We start from the raw sequence: 20,287 nt of genomic DNA, 5'->3' as shown, positions 1-20,287 counted from the left end.
TTGTCAAATTAAATTTTAAAAAAATTTAATATTACTCAAACGGAAGTCACAATTGTAATGGAATTGTAAATAACACATTGCAATCAGGAAATGTGATGATTTTAAATTTAAATATGATAACATGCGCATTAACTAACTACTTGAAAGGAAGGTGAACAAAGGTAAAAGCGAAGTTAGCCAATTGAAGGTGAAGCTCTGAAAAATAGCTGTAAAACCTGTGAGAAAGATGTAGCAAAACGGCTCTGCCTGTTGACGGAGGAAAGAGACAGATCCGCGCCTCGGATCTGTCTACTGATAATGGATACGAGCTCGGATCAATATGATCCGAGGACTTTCCATTTTCATCCGAGGACGGATCCTAAAGACTTCAAAATCACTTACGCCAGGAGTACAGACGAGACCTCGGATAGGTGTTGTTAATATGGATCCGTACTCGGATCCAAGTGATCCGTGGACTTTCCAGCTATGATCCGAGGTCGGATGTACGATGACCTCGGATCTCTTACTCCAGAAGTAGATCCGAGGCCTCGGATCAGTTTTGTTAACACCGATCCGCGCCTCGGATCCGTGTGCAGCAACACCTACGCTTTATTTTTTACGGCTTTCCTAAATTTGTACAATTTCGAACCCTTAAATAAGCGAATGTCGACATTTGTAAATGGCAGCCCCCTTGTTACCCAGTACTTGATTCATTGGAGCAGAAAAGTAATAATATTATTCTTTAATTTAGGCATCAATTTCTTTTGTCATTTAAGCATAATTTTGTCTCGGATTTGGCCTTATGGTGAGGGAATCAAGCACTTACTAACGAAATTAAGTGAAAATGACAAATATCATTAATCATGCAAATTTCCAAGCGAGGTAATTTTTCTTATTTAACCGAATATACTTCATAAAAACTAAAAATCCTAATTGCATAATGGTTCATTCCAAGCAAAATGAGGACTAAACCTTCCCAAAAAACATATAACATTCTATCCAATGGAAGAAATAGACACTTAAGCATGGAACATTTTGGCCATTGATTTGAAATATTGGAAAACTTTTGCCTGGAAGATCAAATTTTGCCAGAGTAATCTAAATAACGTTGGATGAAAACTCCCGACCAACAACCTCAATTTCACGGAAATTAATCTCATGACAACATTTCAGAGACAAATTCCAACATTTTTAACCATACACAACTGCAATTATACATTTCAAAACACAACCACCCATAAGACAAAGTAATCACTCCCCCACACTTAAAATCTACAATGCCCTCATTGTACAGACATGTAGGAGACAATGAAACTTCCCTCAAAATGAGTGGTCATGCAATTTGATGCCCTTCAAACCTCACAATCATCCCAATTCTGTCCAAAATGAAACAACAAGGGTACCAAACTACATAAGTTGGACAAGATAATCCAATAAGAAAACTACAAAGGTTGTCTTAACAAAAGAAAAGCAAAATAGAGAAATAAAAGATCCAAGCCGCAACGGAGCGTCATGGCTGCTCGGAACGAGGGTCTATTGCCTCTTCCGCTCCATGACGACCCTGTGAGGTACCAATATGGCCCTCCTCCTGATGAGGTGTCGGAGTACCAATATGGCCATCCGCTCCATGAGGACCCTGTGAGGTACCAATATGGCCCTCCTCCTGATGAGGACCCTGTGAGGTACCAATATGGCCCTCCTCCTGATGAGGTGTCGGAGTAGGCGACCGGCGGATGTTGAAGTGTTCTTCCATCGCCCGAAGACGGCGATCATGCCTGTCTAGTCGCTCCGTCATCCGTCTCTCCGTTTGATCGATACGCTCGACGACTCGTCCCTCCATACAGCAAATGGCATTTAGGAGCTCTTGCCATTTTGATCTCGGAGGAGGTGGCGGTCGAGGAACAGGAGGAGGAAGAGCTTGCTGCGCCTCCGCCTCTCGAGTTTCCGCTTGTGGTTCAGTGTGCGGAGGAGGCTGGGCGGAAGTCGATGCCTCTCCAGTGTCTCGAATGAGAGCAGCTCCAAAATCCGTAGGAATGCCCAAAGCTTTGAGTATAGAGGTATTAACCTCCTCGACAGACCTAGTGACGATAGCTCGCTCGGTTCCAAGAGGAACCTTGACCTTCTCAAAAATGAGGGATAGCAGTCTTGGAAACCCGAAGCAGGTCTCGCCGGCCCTCATGCGAGCTGTAGTCCGCATATAACTGATGATAATGCTGGGTAGAGGAATGCCGGTCAGCTGCGCACCTACACCATGCATCATCTTGTCCAAAAAGTAGAGATCACTATTGCGGAGCTCCCGTTTTCCACTTTTTTTTGGTACCACATTGAAGGCAAACAAGTAGAAGATTAGGTGGTACCTATGCTCGAATGAATCGGCGTAAACTGTAAGCTTCTTCGCAGTTCCTCTCTCTCTATACTGGCCCTTGAGGCGTCCAACTGCCTCTCCCACCTGCCAAGGGTCTCGCGCCTTGAACTCCTTCGTCAATTTGATATCTTGTCCTTCGTCTTTTAGTTTGACGAAGCATCCCAGTGTTTCCCGAGTTAGAGCCACTCTCTTGCCTCGAACCCACGAGACGATGAGATTGCCACTGTGGCTTTCTTTGTTTTCCACGTTGGCATAGAACTCCCGGACCAAGGTTGGGTAGTAATGCTTGGGAAGTTGTAAGATGTTCTCCCAACCAAGGCGCTTGAATGCTGTGGAGATGTGGTAGTGTGCATCCACTTCCGGTGCCAAGTGCTTCTCGATGATAATCTCCTTGTCTAAGCCGAATTCATACCATTGTTGGTTTTCAAGCGAGGTGAATCGAGTGGTATCGTAGTCCGGAGGTGGCTCGTCACGGCTAGTAGACGCGGTCTTCCGGCGAGAGCGAGGTGGCGGCTCTGGTGACGGAGATTCCTCTTCAGGTGACTCCTTATGCAAGGAAGGTGTGTGTTCCTCTGTCGACGAAGATGGAGGTGTCGGTGCTCGAGACCTTCTTGTGCGAGCCATAATACCTATACCAAAAGCAAGATGAACCTTCATTAGAAATCGTAGAAACTTGCTCACACGTATTAAATAAGAATTTAAAAAAATTTCGGCAGAGTTTCCCCTTGAAAAAGGGCTAAACTACCTGCCAACATTTACCAAAAATTCAAGCAAAAAATCTACTTAAGACCTCACAAATACAATTCTCACATTGAGAATGAATATTACCAACAAGGTTGTCATGATACGCTAAATACTTCCAATACTTTGACAATTAAAACCATTTGTAAGATTGGAATAAAATTTGAAAGTAAAGTAGACTATCAATGACACTATGCTATAACATTAAGCTTCAACCATCAATTCATCGCAGCGTCAAAATATGCCTTACGAAAAACATCTTCAATTCAAACAATTCTCAACTTTTGGCACTTTGCTTCAAACCAATACATAACTACCCACTATACTTACCACAATTTATCATCAATTTGCATAAAGATGCACTTATTTCAAGCAAACAAATGCAAATTATACACCAAAACAAGAAATTGCAAACAAAAGTCTAGTGTGCTTTCATGACAAAAATTATAAAATTTCTCACCATATTAACAAATTTCTCAAATCTAAGCAAACAACCATAACTAAATGTATATATTATCCCTAATGTAACACAATTGTATCAAGAAATTTCAACAAATAAGCTTTTATCACAATTACTCAAAAACTTTAAAAATTATGCAAAAATAGGAATTATAAAATCTCAAAAGAAATTGCAAATTGTTACCTCAAATGTAAAGGAGGATGCTGGAGGATGATAATGATGAAAAATGAGGGAGAAACAAGTCCGATTTTACCCACAAATCAAACAAAATCCGTGCGGCCCAAAATTGCCTTTTGAATATCAAAATCCACTTTTGATGATGTTTTGTGGTGAAATAGCTTACGGTTTATGATCATACAAGGGTTAGGGAGGTGTTTATGGTGAAGGATTGGAGATTTGATAGATTAAATAGAAGATTGGAGAAAAGGGATAGGGTTTCGGTGAGAAGAGGGAAGAAATATTTGAAAAGTGCAGAAACGAACCCTCGTTTCTGCTTTATCCGCGAACAGATCCGAGGTCGTATTTGTTCTTGTAGTCCTCGGATCCTACATGGCTCGGATCCACAAGTGCTGAAGTTTATCCGAGGTCTCGGATCAAACTGGAACTTGAATGATCCGGGCTCGGATCTACTGTTTTAATTTTTTCCGCTTCAAACGATCCGCAGTCGGATCCTTCTGGGTTTTATAGGATACGAGCTCGGATCATCACAATTCTGCACTAATTACACCAACTGCAACTTTCCAAACATTTTCTCCCTTTTCCGACTAATTCCAAATAAGCTACAAAACTCATGAATTTTTTGAATCCACCAATCGCTATTTTAAATGCAAAAGAGGATTATTGTTAGTCTTACTGTTCTCGAGTGAAATGAAATTCACACAACTTTACAGCCAAGAAATCATAACTGTGACATATTTAGTGGTAGTCACTTTTAAATATTTACTAAAGTTAAGAAGTCCAAATACGTATTAATCAAACGTCGGAAAAGAATGAAGGAAATGAGGTGGTTACTAACCTCGCATTTTGCAAATGCGAGGTATACAAGACCTTGCATTTGCTAAATGCGAGGTCAGCGTACCTCGCATTTAGCAAATGCGAAGACCCCCAAGATAGAAAACCATACACAAAACGCCCCCTTTGTAGAATTTTTTTAAATTTCATCATATTGTTAGAAATTTCTCTGGAATCTTTAGCAATAACCGGAACTTGCGAAAGCCGGCTACTTTGTCCATTCTGGGAGTATTAAGTTACTACAATTACTACAATAATTTCAGTTCATTGCAAATGCCGGAACTTGCGGATCTTTTTCCAAACTTTATCTCCTTTCTAATGGAATTTGACTGAATACTCCAGTGGCAGAGTGGAATAGTCAGCATTAGCTTTAGCTGTTCAAGTTTTCATTTCAGTTTTCTCTATTGCTGCTGAAGAGCTGAGGGATCTGATCTGAAAGAGACAGAGATGGCCTCTGATATCATAGCTACAGTCTTGCGTGATCTAGAGTTGCTGGTGAAAGATTTTGGTGTAGAATATTTCAGGGTGTTGGACCTGAAGGCGGAGTTGAGACTTCTGAGGACCCTCTTTTGGTGTGCAAGAGAGTGGAACTACGATCTGTATTCCAAACCTGGTAACAACAATAATCTGGCATCTTTCTTGACTAGCCTTGAACCTGCAGTAGAGGAAAAGATTCTGGACTTGTATAATGATTGTCTTAGTGAAGAAAGATTCCGCGAACTGGGTTTGAATTCCCATTTGATCGGCCTGAAACAGGAACAGTTCTTCCCCTTGGAACAGGGAACGTACTCGTATGGTCGTTCTTATATGGGAGAAGAACGATTCAGCTATGATCAGGGTTTCATGGGGATGGGCAGCAATGCCTCTTTCAATCTCTTGAAGGGAAAAGATAAGTACTCTTGTGGTCTCGGAGGAGAGGGGGTCTGGACTTTCGATTGGGAGTCCAAGTTTGATCACAAGGTTGGCGAAATAAGAACCACTTGCATCTACAATTCGAAGCAAGAAATCAGCCGATCCTATATCAATTTGTTGGATTACTACAATTCATTGCAAAACCATTCCAGCTGGGGCCCAAAAATTATGGAATTCATCGACTTCCTGCTAGTGAATATAGAGGATGTCCAAACTTGGGTAAGAGTTGATGATCAAGATGTGCGAGATTTACTCGAAGCCCTCAAAGAGAAGGTGGCTTTCTTGAAGAACTTCATTCGCTTTGCAGAATGGCGAGGCTTTGAGTATGGGCAGTTGGAAGTTCTCTTCATGCGTTTACAAGTTGTGGCTATCGATGCAGCAGCAAGAGTCTTCCACATGTGGGCATTTTACCCATATGATTATAAAGAAGCACGGGATAATAAAATGCGGTTGATCTTTTCTGAGCTGCTACAAAAGATGGAGGCTGTTGATCCACAAATCCGTGAGACATACATCCAAGTCTTGCTATCTGGATCGCCACATGCTCGGACATTGGAGATAGAAGAGCATATACTAGGGGATTTTGTTGATTCTCTCCTATATCGGATTTGGGAAGGACTGACGCACAGTATTACTTGTGTGGTTTCTTTGGAGGATCAAATGCCAATTCTCTATGAGGGGCTCAGATTCTTGAGAACCATTCTCAAGAAGTACTTTGAGAAGTTGCCTAACAAAGTTAAGGATCTCATTCGAGCTGCTGTCAGTGAGGCAGGGATCGTAATTTGCTCACTATTTGTGCAAGGATTGAAAGAAGGCTTGGCCAAGGAAATGGATTCTGCACTTGTCAACCTGCTGGGAAAGATTAAGCTTATCAAGGTAGTAACATCAGCACTTATCTTTCCTAAGACTGATGAGCTTGGCTTTATGAACTTTTTTCTACAAAATCTCAAAGATTTGCCAAGTTGTAAGGTTGATTCAAATGTTTTTGCAAGCACTGAAATTCAGACAGTACTAGATGATCTTATATCCTTGAGATCCTTGTTGGAGAATAATCTGGAAGAACGTAATCAGGATGAAAAGCTTCAAGCTCTTTCCCGTCATGCTGTAGAGGTGGCGTACAAAGCACAACTTATGATTCAATCCTTAGTGGTCGGAAATGATCCTGATTATTCTCCAATGATATTTGGTCCACTCACAGAAGAAATTAATTTTATTAAGATGGAGGCCTTGAAGATTGGTGACAATAGGTGTAGCTTGCCATCCCAAAAACCTATCAGGTCTTCCGATTCTTTGCCATCACAGGGTAGAACACCAGCAATCAACAAAGCTGTGGTGAGTTTGAATGACGAGGCAAAGAAGATAATTGATCAACTTGTAAGAGGATCAAAACAGCTGGATATCATTTCTGTTGTAGGTATGCCAGGACTAGGTAAGACTACTTTGGCCAGAAGTGTTTTTAATGATCCTTCAGTTACATGCACATTTCATAGTCATGCATGGTGCATTGTTTCTCAAGTATATACAAAGAAAGATTTGGTTCTTCAGATTTTGGGAGGGATTGTTCCTGAACTTTCTGATCAATATCTGAACAAGAGTGAAGTCGATTTGGAGGAAGAGCTCAAAAGGCGTTTAATGAAAAATAAGTATCTCATTGTTTTGGATGATGTCTGGGATGCTGACGCATGGAGTGGGTTGGAAAGATCGCTGCCCAATGATGCCAATGGAAGTAGGATCCTCTTAACAAGTAGACATCCTGAAGTAGCCAAAAAAATTAATCCTAACCGTGAGCCTCACCCCCTTCGCCAACTCACTGATGATGAGAGCTGGGAACTGTTACAAAAGAGGCTATCTTGCAGGGATAGCTATGATGAGAAACTAGGGAGGGAAATAGCAAAAAATTGTAAGGGATTACCCCTCACAGTAGTCATTGTAGCTGGAATTCTTTCGAATTCAGGGCAGGATGGTTGGGAAGAGATTGCAGGAAGGCTAAGCTTAAATACTCTTTCTATCACAGAACAGTGCATGGACATAATAAAGTTGAGTTACAGAAACCTACCTGATTATCTGAAACCATCCTTTCTTTACTTTGGTGCATTTCCAGTAGGCCAGGAGATTCCTTTTGGGAAGCTGATGAGATTATGGATTGCCGATGGATTTGTTCAAAAAAGTGATGGAAAGAGCTTAGAAGATGTGGCCGGGGACTACATCAATGATCTGATTGGCAGAAGCTTGGTTATGATCTCCAAAGAAAGATCCTTAGGAGGCATTAAAGCCTATCGTGTTCATGATCTGTTGCATGAGTTTTGTGTGGTAACAGCCAAAAAGGAGAAATTTTTGTCTTTGGTAAGTGGGTATGATGAGCTTCTCACCTTCAATGGGCAGTGTAATCAGCAACGGTTGTGCGTGTATTCTCTCCAAGAACATTTTGAGAGGTCAAGGATATTTTGTCCCAGTGTACGTTCTATACTATTCTTTCCTCTTGATAATGCATATGGACCGAAGCATTGTCGTCTCTTATTCAATCTATGCATCTTCAAACTTCTTAATGTGTTGAATTTGGAGCAAATCCATCTAGGATTTTGTTTTCCAAGTGAAACGCTATTGCTTGTTGAGTTGAGGTACTTGGCAGCTCAGGGTGAATTCGATTCGATCCCATCATCAATATCCAACCTCTCAAATTTAGAAACTCTTCTTGTCAAAAGTCATACTACAGCTGTATTGCCAGATACTATCTGGAATATGCAGAAATTAAGACATCTGCATGGTGATTTTAGCTTGCTTGGGTCTAGTTTGGCCACAGAAAACCTTGAAATGTCCTCTGCCTTACACAACTTAGAGACCTTTTCTGTCCTTAGGCTTTCTTCTGGGCAAAGCATTGAAAAGATACTGAGGAAGTTGCCAAACATCCGCAGACTAAAATGCAGACTCTTAGAATCCGGGAAATCTACTGGGGATTGCAACAGGACTGTGGCAGTGCAGTTTTTGAGTCGACTACAATCACTCCACCTGTCCTCATCATTTGGAAGAGTAAAGTATCATAGCGAGCTTCATTTTCCCTCGAACCTAAAGAAACTGTCTCTGTCATACTTGCATTCGAGTATAATTCCAGAACTGAGAGATCTATCCAATCTTGAGGTACTCAAATTACTTTCCATTCACTGTGAGGAGAATACTTGGGACATGGAAGAAGAATGGGAACTCCCAAAACTCAGATTCCTGAAGTTAGGATCCTTGGACATTGTGAGATGGACCAGCACAGGCGATCATTTTCCCTGTCTTGAGAAATTAGTGCTGCAGCAATGTCGCAAACTAGAAGAGATCCCTTCTTGCTTAGAGGTTATTGAACCTCTTGAAATAATTGAGGCGCGTCACTGTCCAGTCTTGGATAAAAGTTTACTTTGGAAGATTGAGGAGGAACAGAAGAGCTCAGGAAATTATGATTTCAAGATCTTTATCTTCCAGTGATACAAGACTATGGATGTTCTATTCAGAAGCAAGAATTCGCACGCACATGTCGCATAACATGTTAAGTGGTTGAATCTATTTATGTTTTTCATTGTTGACAGAGATTTGGCTATGAAATCAATGTACTAATTAATAAATGAAGTTGTGATGGTCACTTGTTACCAAGTTTAGTTCTTGTTTGAAGAAGGATGCTTTGTACTAATAAATGCATGACTGTGGTGGATTTTTGTGAATAAAGAATATTGCTGAGTGTTTCATCTATTAGCTTCTGTGTTTCACTTCAGTACCTGGCAATGGTTTCAGCTTAGGATATTCTTTGTTTCTTCATTTTCTTGCTACTTCTGATACTTTGAATTCGTTTTCTGTGCCTTCTGTAATGAAAGTGCAGTCACAGTGGAATTCTTCTATTGCTAGTGGTTTGACAATGAAGTTTTGAAATTGCTATTTCTGGTGGCCTTTCCTCATTTGCTCCAACAATTTCTCTTATGTTTGTCTGGATTTCTCTGTCTACACCACAATTTTCTCCTTCATTTGTCTATATTTTGAAGTTCATTTCTCCAGAAGATGGACTAAAGTTGCAGAGCGAAATTTTTGGAATTGATCAAACTAGGAAGTGCTCATATGAAAGGCAAAAAATTGAATAAAAAAAGGGGGTAAGTTGAAGCAAAAACATTGAGACCAAACATTAGAGAAAAAGCATTTCCAAAGCAATAGTGAGTTGCTAATTAAACTTGCCAAAGTTTTTGACCAAGTATCCCAATACGTTTTACCACAAGGATAAAGTGAAGATAAGAAAAAAAAAAGTTTATAACTTTACCATTTAGGGTGACACAATTTAGAACACAAAAGTTATCCTTTTAGGTTGCAACTTTGAATTGTAAATGAGATACCAAAAAGTTACCACAAATTGAAAACAAAAAAGAAAACCATCCATAAAAAAATGTGATTCAGACGCAATTCCTTCATTATTTCTTCATTGTGGCAGAATTTGACCAGATGTACAAAGTTTATCAAGTATAAAAATAATTACACAAAACGTAGAATCAATTTCGTGATGATTAATTTTCATTACATTTTGCCATAATTTTCAACCCTTCTTCAGTTATGCTTCCCAAATTCCCAGATTCCTCTTGCATATTTAGAGCCAATTCAGGATTGCGGTAATTTATAATAAAGTACTTTGTTTAATAGAATTGTTACAAAAAGTACTTAATAAATACTTATTTCTAGTGTTTGAGAGCATACTTGTATGATAATTTTTTGTAAATAGTGCTGGTACTATAACTTGCTGGCTTTTTACTCATGAATTGGAACAAGGGTCAGCCGTGGAAATGGAGCTTGTGCTCTTTGCTTGGCTCGAAATAGTTACGCTTTTGACGCCCAAAATTGCAGACAAGTGCCCATTAACGTCAGAATTTGACTTTCCAAGACAAATGAGCCGGGCTTTGACGATTATCTCCTTGAAAATATGAAGGAACTACTAAGCTGCAAGGTTGAATCAATTGCTTTTGCAAAGGATCAGATTCAAACAGTGCAGGAAGATCTTGTATTTCTAAGATCTTTACTGGAGAGTATTGTGGAGCAGTGCAGCCTGGATGAAAAGCTTCAAGCTCTTTGGAATCCTGTTACAGAGGTGGGACACAAGGCTTGAGTTTGTCATTGACTCGTTACTGGTTGGAGACACTACTTATTCTTCTGCTATGTTACTTAGTAGCCTTAGAGAAGAAATCAAACATATTAAGACTGAAGCCTTGAAGATTTATGATGGTAAGAAGTATGGTGTTGCATTTCTCAAGTATCGTACGAAAGATATATTTCTTGAGATTCTGGATTGTATTGTTCCGAAGCTTTGTCATGAATATTTTGCAATGAATGAAGATGGTTTGGTGGAAAAACTCTACAGATGTTTGAAAGGAAATAGGCATCTCATCATTTTGGATGATGTTTGGGATATAGATGCAAGGAATGGGTTGGAAAGGTCATTCACCAATGATGCTAGTACTCTTGACAAGTCGACTTCATGAGGTGGCTTTGCAGATTAAACCCGATGGTAGACATTACCCTCTTCGCCAACTTAGTTATGATGAGAGCTGGGAACTATTGTGAAAGAAGCTATTTCCTGGACAAGCTTTTCCACAAGAACTATGTGATCTTGGAATCCAAATAGCTAAGAATTGTAATGGGCTACCTCTATCAGTTGTCATCATAGCTGGGATTCTTGCAACTATGGAGGAAGATGGATGGGAAGCAGTTGCAGAAGGGCTAAGTTCTGATATTGTTTGTGGCACAGAGCACTGCATGAACATATTAGAGATGAGCTACAGATATCTACCTGATTGTTTGAAGCCATGCTTTCTCTAATTTGGAGCATATTTAAAAGACCAAGAAATTCCTATTTGGAGGTTGATGTGGCTATAGATCGCAGAAGGACTTGTGCAAAAATCTGAGGGAAGGATCTTAGAGGACATAGCAGAGGATTACATGATGGATCTAATTGGCAAAAGCTCGGTTATGGTGGCTAAACGCAGCTCCACAGGAGGGGTCAAAACTTGCCACATTCATGATTTGTTACATGAGTTTTGTTTGCCAAAAGCGAAAGAGGAAAATTTCCTGCAGTTTTTGCATGGGTATGATGAGCTTCTTACATTTGAAGAGCCACACAATATACGCAGGTTGTGCATTTATTCTGAAGGAGAGCATCTTGAGATGTCAAGGCTATTTTGTAGCCACATACGCAGCCTACTGTTCTTTACTCGTGACAATGGGTACCCTCTTAATCGGTGTAATATCTCATTCATTTTTTGCATCTTCAAACTTCTTAAAAGTTTTGGATCTACAGCAAGTTCATCTAGGTGACTTTTTACCAACTGAGATTGAATTGCTTGTTCACTTGAGATATCTGGCAGTTCTAGGTGCAATGCAATCCATCCCATCATCGATAGCGAACCTATCAAACTTGGAAACTTTCCTGTTGGAAGTATATTATTGTTCTGTTTCCTTGCCAGATACCATCTGGAATGTGACGAAATTGAGGCATCTCCACATAAGTGGTGGCTTTTTACACCTTACTTTGGCCGGAGAGAATCTTGAAAACTCCCATGATCTGAAGAATATAGACACCTTTTTCACTCCAATTCTGTATGCTGGACAACAGATGGAAACAATAATAAGAAAATTTCCAAAAATCCAAAGACTAATATGCAGGATCTCTGAAGCCAAGGAACCATGGAAGATTGCAATAAGATTGTGGACCTGGACTTTTTGAGTCAGATTAGAATCACTAAAACTTTCTCTGTATGATATGAAAGAGAACCATTGCGAGTTTTGTTTTCCCTTGAACCTAAAAAAGTTAACTCTATCGAGCTTTTCCTGGAGTGCAACTTCCCCCCGGTAGGAAAGCTACCCAACCTTGAGGTTCTCAAACTACGAGGAGATCATGGGGGAGAAGTTTGGGAAATGAAAGAAGGGGATTTCCCTAAACTTAGAATCTTGGTATTGGAATTACTGGACATTGTCAGGTGGACAGGTCCAGACATTGTCAGGTGGACAGGTCCAGACGATCAGTTTCCCTTTCTTCAGAAATTAGTAGTGCAGAACTGTATGCAGCTGATTCAGGTGCCTGATTGTTTAAGGCATATTTCAACTCTCAAAGCCATATGGTGCCTGATTGTTTAAGGCATATTTCAACTCTCGAAGCCATATGTTATGTGCTATGTCACGTGATACACTAATAATAATCATATGTCACTAAATAATAATGGTGATCAATTTCTTATTTAGTAGAATGACCTATGACGTTAGTTGGTGACTTTTAATTGATATTGATGTGTTGTCACGTGACGCGTACAGTTTAGCTAATATTTTACATATAATATTTTACCTTAAACTTCTCTTATAAACATCTCTTAGGTGAAGAGAAATAGCTTCCTAATATTTTGAATAGTAACTTTGTTCCACATGTCCATAGCTTCCCAAACTTTATATCCTCTTTAAATTATTCAAATATTGTCTGTTCTATTCTCAAGTTTTCCAGTTTAACGGAATTACCGAACTTGAGCGGGAAATGTCTTTCAATTTCCTTTTATCTGTCACCTCATTTCACTCCCATTTCTTTCTCCCCTTGTCTTCCAACCAAAATTTCCCGATTTTCAAACGAGCCTATGGATTAATTTTAACTACAGATCCTTTTTTGTACCCCCACCCAAAAATGGTTACAGATAAAAATAGACCTACAATACTGTAAATTTAGCTACGGCGGAATCAGTAGGATAACAGTTGACCTGTTCATTTTCAACCGCGGAATGTGTGGATTTTGGCCTAATCCCGCTGTCTTTTTCATTTGTAAATGAAAGGGTTGACCCAAAACTTGAGAGGGAGAGAGGAGAATTGCTTCAAGTTCCAGAGTTAAGATTTCATTTCATTTAGTTCCAAGTTTGAAGTTTATTCAAATTCTTCTGAGATGGGTTCCGCTTGTATCGATGCAATCTTTCATAATCTCGAGTTGCTGGATAAATATTTAGTGAAAAAGAGGGATGAGTTGGGGATGCTGAAGTTGGAGTTAAGAATTCTGAGAACACTCTTTCTCTGTTCGAGAAAATGTGGAAAAGATGTCTGTTTGGAATCTGATGATAATAAGCATGTAAGTCTGAGATCTTCCTTCGCTAGACTTCAAGATGCTCTTCAGAAATTCCTGCAAAGATCAGTGGAAGAGTTCTCATCGAGTGAATTGGAGAAAGTAGTCTCTGAATTCCGAAAAATCATCGGTTCATTCAAGGAAGAAATCAAAGAATTGTATTCCACTCTGGTGGATTGCCCGGTGCGTTCCAGTTCTCCTGCAAGAGGTGAACTTATGGAGACCATTGACTCACTGCTTAAAAATCTGGAGGATCTCAAATGGAGCAAGCCTTATGATCAAGCTTTTTATATGGTAAGAGCTTATGATAAAGTCTTTCCAGAATTTATTGAAGCCCTTGAAGAGAGGCTGATGTTCTTTAGAAATTTTATCCTCTATGTCACATGGCGAGGTGTTAGGCATGGGCAATTGGAAAATCTCTCGACTCAATTTGAAGTACTTGCTTTGAGAGCAGCATTGGCTACTTGCATGTATTGGTTTGATAGAAATGATAAAATGTTCTTGATATTTGTAGAACTACAGGAGATCAGAGCTGATGATCCCCAAGTCCAAGCTGATAGTCAGTTGATTCCTGAATTGCTACAGAAGATTAAGGCTGATGATCTTGGAGTTCTTGAGATTTATGTCCAACTCCTAATAGCTTCAACTTCATCAGAATCATCTAACACTCAGCCTTCAGAGAAGGATCTGGATATATTGGGGCAGTTTGTTGATTCTCTCCTGGTTAATCTTTTTGAGATACTTCATTGTCGTACTAGTGTCATGATTTCTCTGAAGGATCAACTGTAGGTACTCTATGAGCATTTGAGATTCTTGAAAACCATTCTCATGAAGCAGCAGGAGAAGCTCAATGACCTAGATGAAAACCTAAAGGATCTTGTTCCGGTTGTGGTTAGTGATGCAGGTGTAGTAGTTTGCTCTCTTTTTCTGAGCAATCTGAAGTCAGTCTTGGCCAAGGAAGTGGATCATTCCCTTTCAATTTGCTGGGAAAAGTTAAACTTCTTAAAACAGGAATTCTAAATAAGCACCCTGCAACATCAATACTGAACTCTCCAAGAATCAACAAGGTTGGTTTCACAGATAATAGTAATTATGGTTTTGTAGCTGTAAAAGATGCCAAGGTGTTAAGTCATGAGCCGCCACAAGGTAGTATCCAAACAATTGACGAAGTTATAGTTGGCTTGCACGATGAGACAGAAACAATAGTCAATCAACTTACTCGAGGATCGATGAAGCTGGACATGGTCTCGATCTTGGGAATGCCTGGGCTTGGTAAGACAACTTTAGCCAAAAAAATCTATAATGATCCTAGAATTAGACATCACTTTCATGTTCAAGCATGGTGTCATGTTTCTCAAGCATATTGCATGAAAAACTTGTTGCTTGAGATTCTGGGTTGTATTGTACAGACGGCTCAATATTCTGGGAAGGATGAAGATGATTTGGCCCTGGAGCTGTTCCAATCTTTGAAGAAGAATAGATATCTCATAGTTTTGGATGACATTTGGGACATTGAGGCATGGAATGGCTTGCATATATCATTCCCAGATGATAAAAATGGAAGTAGAATTCTGTTAACAAGTCAACTTCATAAGGTGGCTGAAGAAGTTAAAACTGATAGTAAACTACACCCTCTTCGCCAGCTCACTTACGATGAGAGTTGGGAATTATTACAAAAGAAGATATGTTGCAATGCAGAGTTTCCTCCAGAGCTTGTCATTCTTGGACAGAAAATAGCAAAAAATTGCAATGGATTACCTCTCATAATTGTCATCATTGCTGGAATTCTTGTAACAACAAACCAAGATGGTTGGGAAGAAGTTGCAACAAGGTTAGGTTCAAACACTGTTTGTGGAACAAAAGAGTGCATGGATGCCTTGGAGCTAAGTTACAAAAACTTACCTGATTACTTGAAGCCATGCTTTCTCTACTTTGCAGCATTTCCAAAGGTCCAAGAAGTTCCTGTTTGGAAGTTGACAAGCTTATGGATCGCTGAAAATTTTGTGCAAAAAAGTGGGTCAAGGAGCTTAGAGGAGGTGGCAGAGGCATACATGATGGATCTGATTAATAGAAGCTTGGTCATGGTTGCGGAAAAGAGATCCTTTACTGGGGTTCAAAACTGTAGCATTCATGATTTGTTAGTTGAATTTTGTGTGGCGAAAGCCAAAGAAGAAAAGTTTCTTTGCGTATTACATGGGTCTGAAGAGCTTTTCACCTTTAATGAGCCAGGCAGCTGTCACCGGTTGTGCATTCATACCAAGGTAAAAGATTTTCTGATGTCGAGGTTATATTGTCCCCAAATAAATTGCCTATTATACTTTCCTCATGGTAATATGGCCCAGATGTGCAATATTTCATTCATTTTCCGCATCTGCAAGCTTCTTAAAGTGCTGGATCTTGAGCAATTTGATATAGGGAATACTTTTCCAACTGAGATAGAGTTGCTTGGTGAGTTGAGATACTTGGCAATTTATGGTGATATTAAATACATACCATTGTCAGTGTGCAACCTCTCAAAATTAGAAACTTTCGTGTGAGAACGTATGGTCTTGAGGCTTTATTGCCAGCCACCATCTGGAAATTGGAGAAACTGAGGCATCTATTTGGAATTGGTGATTGTGTGGACATTAGCTTGTCGGAAGACAGGCTTGACAGCTATCCCGGTCTATTTAATCTAGTTACCTTTTCCACTTTAACTCTTTCTGCTGGTCCATCTTTGGAAAAGATACAGAAAAAGTTTCCAAGCATTCGCAAACTTAAATGCAGAATCTCTGCATCAGTGGAATCCACAGATGGGTGCAGCAAGACTGTGCAAATGGACATCCTGAGTCAACTAGAATCTCTTAAGTTGTTTCTGGGACACTATCAAATTAAGTTTCAGTTCCCTGAGAATCTAAAGAAGTTGAGTCTAGAGTACTTTCCTTGGAGTATAATTTCCATGATTGGTAAACTTCCAAATCTTGAGGTTCTCAAGTTGCACACCCCACTCTTCGAGGCAGTAACATGGGACATGGAAGAAGGTGAATTTCCTAAGCTCAGAATCTTGAAATTGATAAATTCCAAAATAGTTAAGTGGACAGGTTCTGATGATCATTTTCCCAATCTTCAGAAATTAGTACTGCAGCAATGTTGGAAATTGGAAGAGATCCCTTTGTGTTTAAGTTGTACTAAAAATCTCGAGACAATTGAAGTGCTCTGGTGCTCGCCATCCACTGGAAGGTTGGTACGAGAGGTTAAGGAAGAGCAGAACGATGGGGGAAATATGGATCTGAAGATCCTTATCCTTGAAGGGGCATAGAACGTCTTCTTGAGCACAAGTTTCTTTTGTTTTGTTGTAGGATAACTACCTAGTGCTTGTTTAATCTGTTGATGCTATTGCCTTTAGTTCCATCTAAATTATGTTGCATTTTGTATGAACTTGTCTGTAACTCGTGCTTGCAGTCCAAGAACTTCCTTGAAGTGAATATCTTTGTAAGAAAGCCACAGTATATCCTGATTAGAATGATCCGGCGCATTGTTTACTTCTTTCCCTTGTCATTTTCTGCATGAAAAATTCTGCATTTTGGGAAATTCCACTTTGTCTGATTGACTTGTCTGTCGGAAAAGGTTTGCTTTCTGCACTGTATTCCCTTCATCTAGTTTGGGAAACGAAGGTAGTTGAAACTTCTTTCTACTAGTAATATTAGAACTTGGAAGTTGCTCATGATGCAACCTAGAAATTAATATTCATTTGAGAAAAGCTGACATTTTCTCAGGTTGAATTTCAGCTGGCCTTGTCTTTCTTGGACATGCTAGGATGACTAACCTCCCCTAGGTTTCTTAGACCAGTAACTAGAGTCTTCCTCTCCTGTTTCTTATAGAATTTCTAATTGATAAGAGTTTCTCAAGCTATTCTTGTTTTCGTCTGCCCTTATTCTTTATGTTCACTTCTTGGAACATTATGATCGTTGAAAGCAAGTATCAAGACTTATTTTGGCACTAGTTACCGATGAAATGATGCAGAAATGAAGAAAGAATTTGACACTACTTTTGACTTAAATTCTCGAATTTGTTTTACATGCCTGCAAATTTCAGTAGTTTCTTCGACTTTTTTATGCCAAGTGATACTCAGTACCAGTACCATTTCTCATCATTTGCTGAGATTTATCTTATACTTCATAATCTTTGGGTTCTTGTATCCTGTTCTAGTATGATTTTTCTGGAAAAAGATCATGATCCTGTTCCGAGTTGAAACAAGAATGGCCTAAATATGCCTTTGAGATTACATGAACACTAAGCTGAGAATCAGTCTCTGTTTCCAATTTTTGCACCCCTAATTCCCAAGCAATACTAATAAGCCACTGCCATATGTGCCAATTATTTGCTCCCATGCCATCTGCAATTCCCAAATTCATGCAAAAACCAGTTAACAATAATCCCTGATCAGTTCAAAGTTTCCATTGTTAATCGGTTTGAATTTTTTTAAAATTCAGATTTTGGGCTAAAGTTGTCAACTAGCCCCTAGGTTGTTCTTTTATTACAAATGAAATTCCTTTTGAGTTAGAATTGTGAATTTTGAGCATAAGCAAGGTCAAGAACACCAGACCATTAGGCCTAGACCTTTAAGGCCATTTACCTCTTATTTTCTTTTTTCTTTTTTTTTTTTTAAATCAGAACAACTAGGTTAAACCTGGAATTTTCTGCTCCAAACATGGAAACTTTTTAAAAAGGAACTGGATTTATATGGCTGCTTCAAACTTAGGCTTCCAAAGATTACGATTTTGACTTTTTCAGCTAAAAGCTATCTGAAATCCTGTTTTTGGAAGACATTTGAATAGTGAACCTTAAAAACAGATGATTATTTCTCATGTACCTTAGTCGATGAGCTTTGCCTTCCCTCCCAGTAAAAATTTGAACACAAAATAGTTCAGTAAATAGTCGAAAATCAAAAGTTTTTGAAGTAGTTTTTGACTCTTTCAACAGAAGCTGGATCCCCTTAAACACGCAAAGAGATGATTATTGTTTGATAATCTTTTGCATTTTAAAGTCCGGTTTAGTATTGCTTTTTTATATTTTAATAAAATAACAACGATTATTCTCGAATAGGCCAGAAAGACGAATCAAATTACTCAATATATTTGATTTGATAAGAACTCATTTGAACTTGTTTCGTCAATTAATCAAGTTAAATTTGAGCAATATTTTGTATATGGTAAACTTTTAAACTCGGCTGGACCTTGGCTCGATGAGTATAGAAGTGAAATTTACGTGTAAAAAGTTCAAGTTATTTAAACTCAATTCGAGTTCGATTCGATAAATGTTAATTTGAGTTCAATTCAGTAACTATATAAGTCAAATTTAAATACAATTTCAAAATTATTAAAATAATCAGACAAATTTGAATACTAAAGTTTTCGACCCGATAAAACTCGTTTGCAATCCCATTCTCGAATTAAATAACTCTACCAAATCTAAATTTGATCAATTTGTTGTTTAAATTAAAAAATAATTTTTTTAAAGTTCGAAATTTAGGCCGAGGTTGCCATTTGTCAACTAGCAGAATATGTTATACTATTTATCATCAATGATATTACTTCCGGGTTAAAGTCCTGAACTTTGGTCGATTTTCATTTGGTTAAAACACAACAATCAAACCGAAAAGCCAAGGTTCTGAGAACTCCACAATCATAAACTAACATAAGACAGCAAAGAAGCCATTAGTTTGGTTTTTCCGGTTTGAAAAGTTTGCACACTCCTACATGTAGAAGCATGGAATGCTTGATTAACACCTGAAGCAGATTAATTTGATTTATTTTCCGATGACTTAATTTGAATGTCTAGTTAGTTAATATTAGCAGTCTTATAAGAGTATAATACATGTTGCTTAAAGAAAATACCACACTATTAAACAAAACCTTTCCTAAAGCTCATTAAAGAATAATTCATAGTTTTGTGCCATGAAGTGTAAACAGATAAAGAAAGTATTTTTTTTTTTTTACGTACATACTTACAGATAATGCTTCACTTTGCCGAAATATTATATTTATTATGATAGAAAATATGTTCTAGGAGACATTTATATTCTCTTAATTATTGTTGATTTGAAGCAAATCAAGTTTAATTGATTGAATATCTCATGTAGAAAAACTTAAAACCAACGATGAACTGAGAACCATATTTGAATAATTTGGTGGACAAAAATGTATTTTCTTATGTACTTTTCTTTTGACTTTTATACTAGCTTTACATATTAAGTGTAGCCTTGACACACTTATACTTTTTAACAACCATTCAAAATTTAATTTGTAAAATAAAAAATTTTTGTCGCGTACTCATAAACTTGTTAATTTTTTATTAGCATTTGTCACTAAATAAGTTTCAAAGTTTAATTGCAAGATTATGTTTTAGTTAGAAAATTGAGTAGCTTTATTTTTTAAATTTGTTCAACTTGGATTCCTTTTACATTAATATTTAGTCAATTTAAACATGGAAAAGTACAATAATTCTCATTACCCCCTAACCATGAAGATGTGTAGGAAAAACCTTTGGAATGGGTCTTTCTCTAAATTTAGCAGTTCTTAGCCGTCTTGGATGGATCAAGTAATCGAGCACAATTTTTGATTGGAAAAATTATCAAAGCGTCAATCAGCTCTTAACTGAAAATTATAGTTGTTATGTGCTAGAATCTGAACATTTCTCTAACTTTATTATAAGCAATATTATATGTCACTTCAAAAATTTA

General features: G+C 38.4%; 2 protein-coding genes across 2 annotated transcripts; both read left to right on the top strand.

Annotated features, from left to right (window-relative positions):
• Positions 1–5,003: 5,003 nt before the first annotated feature.
• LOC113772246 (putative late blight resistance protein homolog R1A-3) lies at positions 5,004–8,933 on the top strand. The gene has a single exon (XM_027316843.1). It carries the CDS (start codon positions 5,004–5,006, stop codon positions 8,931–8,933), a length of 3,930 nt encoding a protein of 1,309 aa, XP_027172644.1.
• Positions 8,934–11,159: 2,226 nt separating this feature from the next.
• Positions 11,160–16,864, top strand: LOC113772236 (putative late blight resistance protein homolog R1B-16). Its single transcript, XM_027316833.1, has 8 exons — positions 11,160–11,271; positions 11,939–12,071; positions 12,452–12,592; positions 13,359–14,289; positions 14,356–14,470; positions 14,578–15,827; positions 15,909–16,014; positions 16,134–16,864. Exons 1-8 carry the CDS (start codon positions 11,160–11,162, stop codon positions 16,862–16,864), a joined length of 3,519 nt encoding a protein of 1,172 aa, XP_027172634.1.
• Positions 16,865–20,287: the final 3,423 nt, after the last annotated feature.

Source organism: Coffea eugenioides, chromosome 1, assembly GCF_003713205.1.
Source record: "Coffea eugenioides isolate CCC68of chromosome 1, Ceug_1.0, whole genome shotgun sequence".
NCBI lineage: Eukaryota > Viridiplantae > Streptophyta > Magnoliopsida > Gentianales > Rubiaceae > Coffea > Coffea eugenioides.
The sequence above is the reverse complement of the archived record's forward strand: the minus strand, read 5'-3'. Positions and strand labels throughout refer to the sequence as shown.